Below are 6,760 nucleotides of genomic sequence, written 5' to 3'. Positions count from 1 at the left end.
AAAAAAAAAAAAAAAAAAAAGTTAATAATAATACATAATACATGGTGCAACAGGTGCATTTTTTGGTTAATGTCTTTGGATTACATTCCCCAAAGTATGGTTGGCAGATTGACTGTTTTCCAAAAAGCTGCCAGCAATGAATAGATGATCCTGTTTCTCTACAACCCTGTCACCGGAGTTTTTTACCTGTGTTCATCATTGTTATTTTAGTGGTTCTGAGGTGTGGAACTTCCTCAGAGTCCTTCTTTTCAGGACCAGAAGATACTGGGGTTAGAAAAGAGGCTGCACTCTTTTCCTAGAGACAGAACACCCTTAGACTTCCATTCAGCATCCTTTCTCATCATGGGATCTCAAACTAAGTATTTGAACTGTCTGTCTTGTTGTGTGCCCAGCAGAAAGCATTTCTACAAGATTTTTCTAATCCTGAGGGTCAAAAGGCTGATGAGGGCCAGGATGATCTAAGAGGACATAAAGATCGAACTGTCTTCTGTTTCTGGCTTCCCCACTGGGGCTTTGATCAGGTCCTCATCTTCTGTTCTAACCAGGAAGTAGAAACAAGCTTACCTCCTCAGCTGCCATATAGAAAAATGGAGATGATTGATTAGGCTATTCAGGACTATGTTTTGGATTCCTGAATTATTCATGAGTTAATAAGGCCTGTGTAGAGCATGAGTTAGATCTGTTGCAGGCTAAATCATCTTCCCCAAGTCAGTGGTGCCATGTGGGGCATTTTTCTGCTGCGACTTAGCACACAAATTTTGTTATTCATTGATGGGAGGGCTGATGAGGCAGCAGGGGCTACATTACATTGTAAGCTGTTAGAATGGTACAAAAATAAGGCATATGAATATCCCATTCAGAACTCAGAGACAAAGCCTTAGAGTTTTTTGACTTCATATTGCTCCCTTCTTTGGAGAGTTAAAAGATAGTCTTCACTTAAATTACTTAAAGAGGTAACTGCCCTATTATTTTAACTGAGTGAAGCTCAACCAGGGAGGATTTCCTAACCAGGGGGGATTTCCCTCCCCAGTGGAACATGTCAATGCCTACAGACATTTCTGGTTTTCACAGTTAGGGGATGCCACTGGCATCTAGTGAGTAGAGTCCAAGGATGCTGCTGCAGTACCCAGGACAGCCCCCACAACAAAGAATTATCTGGTTCAAAGTCTCTGTTGTTGCCGAGGCTGAGAAACCCTGCTTTAACTGAGAAGCAGGCAATTCGGGATAGACCCATGTGGTCAGGCCTGCTCTGCTAACTGCAGCTTTCATTTTTGGACTATTAAACACTGTCTCTTAAAGTTCCAGCCTCCTAACTTTCCCAGATATCCTTACTTGATTTTTCCTCCCAACCTTTTGGATCTGTTACTTATTTTTGCAGTGCTAGAAGTATTCCTTATTTCTGCTACTGTATGCTGTTTGCTCCCAAACCAGGCTGAGCTCCCATCCTTTCCCCACCCAGCCACTCTGCAGTCCTTGAGAGAGGCTCACGCTTGGGCCTCCCTGCTCTTGGAACGTTGATGTGCTTCGACACGTAATTCTGCCTGCCCTGCAGTAATCTCACCTGCATTGCGGCTGTAGCTCACAATCAGCAGAAAATGAAAAGTATCAGCTGTGAATCCCATTTGCATGATGGGACTGGATAAGCATGTGCACTGCATTGTCTAACAAACTCTGTTTCTCTCTCTTTCTCCCTCCCCTACCCTCTTTCTTCCCAATCCTGTCAATTTTATCATTTTCACCATGAACTGTTTTCCCCACCCTTCCCTCCCCTTTCCTCCCCTGACCCCTCATCCCACACTTGCCATGGTGACCACATGTACCTTTTCCCCCGTTACGTGAGGCAGTTCTGACACTGTCTGCTCCCCCTGTAGTGCCAGGCTTCTGTTGCACAGTTGGAGTGGACTGGAAGTCTCTCACTACTCCGGCATGCCTCCCCCTCACCACCGACTACTTCCCTGACCGCCAGGGCCTGCAGAATGACTACACAGAGGGCTGTTATGATCTCCTTCCAGAAGCAGACATCGACAGGTCAGTGTCAGAGAAAAGGGCACTTGGCTTGGTTTGTGAGGGTTTCAGATATATCCCACACATACATCAGAACACTGAGTTTGTGCTCGCTTCAGCAACACATATATTAAAATTGGAAAGACAGAGAAGATTAGCATGGCCATTAAATAAAAAATTCAAAAAAAAATTGAATTGTATTTTATCTTTTTTTTCCTTTTATTTTTAACTGAGACAGGGTCTCACTCTGTCACTCAGGTTGGAGTACAGTGGTACGATCACATCTCACTGCAACCTCGATCTCCTGAGTTCAAACAGTCTTTCCACCTCAGCCTCCTAAGTAGCTAGGAGTAGCTGAGAATGGCAGCACCATATCCAGCTAATTTTTGTATATTTTATAAAGACACTATTTCACCATATTGCCCAGGTTGGTCTTGAACTCCTGGGCTTAAGCCATCTGCCCAACTCTTGTGTCCCAAAGTGCTGAGATTACCACTTTGAGCCACTGTGCCTGGCTGAACACTGAATTTTCAAGCCTGTGTCCTCTTTTTATATTTGGGTAATTTTTTTTTTTTTTTTTGGAGACAAGAGTCTTACTCTGTCACCCAGGCTGGAGTGCAGTAGCACAGTCTCGCTTCACTGCAATCTCTGCCTCCCAGGTTCAAGTGATTCTCATGCCTCAGCCTCCTGAGTAGCTGGGACTATAGGCGTGTGCCACCACGCCCGGCTAATTTTTTGTATTTTTAGTAGAGACGGGGTTTCAACATGTTGGCCAGGCTGGTCTCAAACTCCTGACCTCAGGTAATCCACTGGCCTCGGCCTCCCATAGTGATGGGATTACAGGCGTGAGCTGCTGTGCTGGCTGTGGGTAATTTTATGATGTAAGAACTGTGCATTTCGGCCGGGCGCGGTGGCTCAAGCCTGTAATCCCAGCACTTTGGGAGGCCGAGAAGGGCGGATCACGTGGTCAGGAGATCAAGACCATCCTGGCTAACACAGTGAAACCCCGTCTCTACTAAAAAAAAAAAAAATACAAAAACCTAGCGGGCGAGGTGGCGGGCGCCTGTAGTCCCAGCTACTTGGGAGGCTGAGGCAGGAGAATGATGTAAACCCGGGAGGCGGAGCTTGCAGTGAGCTGAGATCAGGCCACTGCACTCCAGCCTGGGCAACGACAGAGCGAGACTCCGTCTCAAAAAAAAAAAAAAAAAAGAAGTGTGCATTTCTCCAGAGTTCTATTGACATCAACTATTTCTCCTTGTCGATTGATTTATTTTTAACTCCAGTTTTTTCTGGCCTTGCTGATTATTCTCATATTTTCTAATGCAATTATTTTGGGCACACTAAATCTGATCTTCTTTTCTAAAATTACTCATTTGGGCATTGAGTTACCTGCCTCTTTTCACCTCTTTGAACTGTTAATTTTCCCCAAAACACTGATTTACAAATTGTTGGTGGTTTTTTTTCATATTTTCTATTATATTTTCTTTCTATCTCTCTTTTATATACTGTCATCCAGGCTGAAGTGCAGTGATGCAATCTTGGCTCACTGCAACCTCTGCTGGGACTACAAATGCATGCCACCATACTTGGCTAATTTTTTTTTTTTTTTTTTGGTAGAGACAGGGTTTTGCCATGTTGCCCAGACTGGTCTTGAATTCCTGGGCTTATGCAATCTGCCCATGTCAGCCTTCTGGAGTACTAGAATTACAGATGTGAGCCGCTGTGCCCAGCTCAAACTGTTAGTTTTATGAAGCACCGTAGAATGGTTATAAGGGGATGATGCAAAGGAGATGATGAGACTGTGCAGTCTTAAGTGTCACTATCTCAGGCCAAGCATCTGTATGAGCAATCATCTGTTTTTTTTCAGGAGGGACGAAGACGGTGTGCAGATGACAGCCCAGCAGGTGTTTGAAGAGTTTATTTGCCAACGTCTCATGCAGGGCTACCAAATCATAGTGCAGCCCAAGGCACAAAAACCCAACCCTGCCGTCCCACCCCCGCTGAGCAGTAGCCCACTCTATAGCCGAGGTGAGTTTTTCTCCTTGGATTTATATTTTTGTCTCTTCTTATGTGGAAGTGGGTTTTCAAGATGGTAGATAATAGATAAATTTAGTAGTAATTGTTTTTGACATAAAAGTTTTCTTTATAAATTCTACTTAAGTGAGGAATAAAGTCTCCTTTAGGTATGGATTTATTGTAAATGCTCTCTTTAATTTACAACTCTCCCTTTAAGGCAGTGGATGTGACCAAGTTCAGGAATGGGACAGCCTGGGAATAGTAGGAAGCTGAGTCACTACTGAGCTGTCAAAGTTTCTAAACCCAGAAACCTATATTTAATTGCTTCTAGTACAGTACCTGGCACACAGCAGACTGTCAAATGTTACCTAAACCTGAAGTTTACTTTTGTTCTTATTTTTCTATTCTGATTTCATCTGTCTCTTCTTTATCACTGAAGCTTGGTGGCTTGAAGCAAGAATGGGTCATCCATGAGGGGCAGATTAGGCTAGTAAGTGACAGAGAATCGGTGTTGCTAGTTGAATCAGAGCCAGGCAGTGGAGAGCTCCTCTAAAATAAGTCTAACAGAGGGAATTAAGTGCAGGTGCCTGGAATCAGAAAGCAGTAATCACTTCCTGGAACAATCAGTGAGCTGTCTTAGTCTCCTGTCTCTTCATTATTGCTAACAAGACCCCTCACCTTCCCTGATCACTTAGTGATAACCTTGGATCATCTTTGTCTGCCCATGAAAGCTTCTTGGGCCAGAGGATCAGAGAACTGTGGCCCTGTTAGTGGGAGCATGTGGTCATCCAGCCCAGGCCCTGCTGTTTATGTATAAAGCTTTGGACTCCCCCTAGATCTTCTTTGAATGTCCCTTGTGATGTTTATCACATGTTGCCTTGTATTCATCTTCCAGACCCTACTGAATATTAACTTTTTTGAGTGCCAAGACTATTTCTGTTCATCTTTTTGTCCTCCACAATGGAAACTGCATGCCTGGCATACAATAATATGCAACAGTATGGGTCAATAAGTATATGAATTTGACTGGGCGTAATCCTAGCACATTGGGAGGCTGAGGCAGGAGGATGCCTGGAGCCCAGGAGTTCAAGAATGGCCTAAGCAATATAGGGAGACTGTCTCTAAAAAGAAAAGAAAAAATAAATAAATATGTGAATCCATTTATTCACACATTCATTCAACAGTCTTTGAAGCACTTACTCTGCATGACTGGGGAGAGCATTTATAGCCCAGTCAGGGAAAATAACATTAGTCAAACTATGAAATATAATTGTATATTGTGATAAAGGCTGAGGGAGAAGTCATGGGGCTGTCAGAACATTTAATATGGGGCCCTATCTTATCTGGTGGGTCATGGACAGCTTCCCTGAGGAGGTGAGGTTTGAGCTTAGACCTGAAGTACATGTAGGAGTTACTAGGAGCAGCAGGTTGGAAATGGAGGGCAGGAGTAGAAAGGAAGGGCATGCCAGGCAGAGGCCAGTTTGTGCAAAGGCTCTGTGGCAGAAAACATTGAGATACTTTCTGGACGCCAAAAAGAAGGCTGATATGATGGAGCACAAGGAATGAGCTGGAGGTGCAGCCAGAGATGTCAGGAGACCCAAGTCTATCTGAAGGATTTTGTCCTTTATCCCAAGAGTAATGGGATGAATTCACCTTTCATGTCACTGGTGCCTTCCAGGCTGCCCACCTGTTGTTCTGTGGAATAGCTGGTGGATGTCCCTCAGTGGTCTGAGTTCCTCTGTGTCCAGTTCTGTTCCTGGCTGATCCATGAGCCTCATGTGATGGTTAGTTGGTCAGAGGCTACTTGCCTGACTGTATCCTTTCTGGTTATTTTTTTGCTGTGATAAATTTAATCTCTCTAATTTCTATAGTAACAGAAAGGGTACCATTGTTATCCTAATTACTGGAACAGTTGCCATCACAACCAGGCCTGTGCTGCTTATTCATCAGAGACTTACTGAATACTAAGTGTGAACCAGGCCCTGTTCCAGCAGGGAATAGAATAGCATCAGCCCTCCCCTCAGAGTCTGCAGTCTACAGCAGAGTCAGATGTTAAACTAATAAACCACAAGTATATATTTGATCACAGACTGTGAAGAATAAATACCATGCAGGATAAACACAGGGATAACGGGGGTGCACCTAATTTAGAATGGGGGTGTCCGGTATGATGTCAGATGCTCATGAACCTTGCCCCATGACGTTGTCTTTCCAATAGCCAGCAGAGTGTTTGTTGCATGAATAAAAGAATGCTTGGATGAGGGCTTGCCCTTTTTGTTGCTGTAGAAAGTGAGATTTGGTGCCCAAGATCATAGAAGCTGGCAAGTGAAAGTGCTGGGGTTGGACCTGGGGTCTCTCGAGTCGCTTCTGTTTTGTATGCATCTGGCCTGCTGCTCCTTTGGCACCATCTGGGAAATTTCCATATTCACAGTGAATACTATTTCAGTCTCTGCTGTCCTCTCTCCTCTTGACCGCTCCCATGCTGCCTGTCACCGTGTGACTGTCCCAGAGCTGAATGAGAGTGTTGCTGGTGGAGGGTGTCCAGGTTCTTGGCACCTCAAACAAAGAACTGGACAAAACGCACAAACAAAGCAAGAAAAGAATGAAACAGCAAAAGCAGAGATTTATTGAAAATGAAAGTACACTCCACAGTGTGGGAGCAGGCTGAAGCATAGGGGCTCAAGGGCTCCTTTACAGAATTTGCTGGGGTTTATTTTTTTATTTTATTTTATTTTTTTAA

The 6,760-nt window shown here is 44.1% G+C and overlaps 1 protein-coding gene across 1 annotated transcript in view; it reads left to right on the top strand.

Annotated features, from left to right (window-relative positions):
• Positions 1–6,760, top strand: part of DEPDC5 (DEP domain containing 5) — a 227,493-nt gene that overhangs the window by 97,503 nt on the left and 123,230 nt on the right. Inside the window, 2 exon segments of the mRNA XM_011938349.1 lie at positions 1,872–2,028; positions 3,872–4,032. Coding sequence (XP_011793739.1) covers positions 1,872–2,028; positions 3,872–4,032 — 318 coding nt within the window.

Source organism: Colobus angolensis, unplaced genomic scaffold (genome assembly GCF_000951035.1).
Source record: "Colobus angolensis palliatus isolate OR3802 unplaced genomic scaffold, Cang.pa_1.0 Scaffold171, whole genome shotgun sequence".
Taxonomy (NCBI): domain Eukaryota; kingdom Metazoa; phylum Chordata; class Mammalia; order Primates; family Cercopithecidae; genus Colobus; species Colobus angolensis.
Note: the sequence above shows the minus strand (reverse complement) of the source record. Positions and strands in the feature narration are given on the sequence as shown.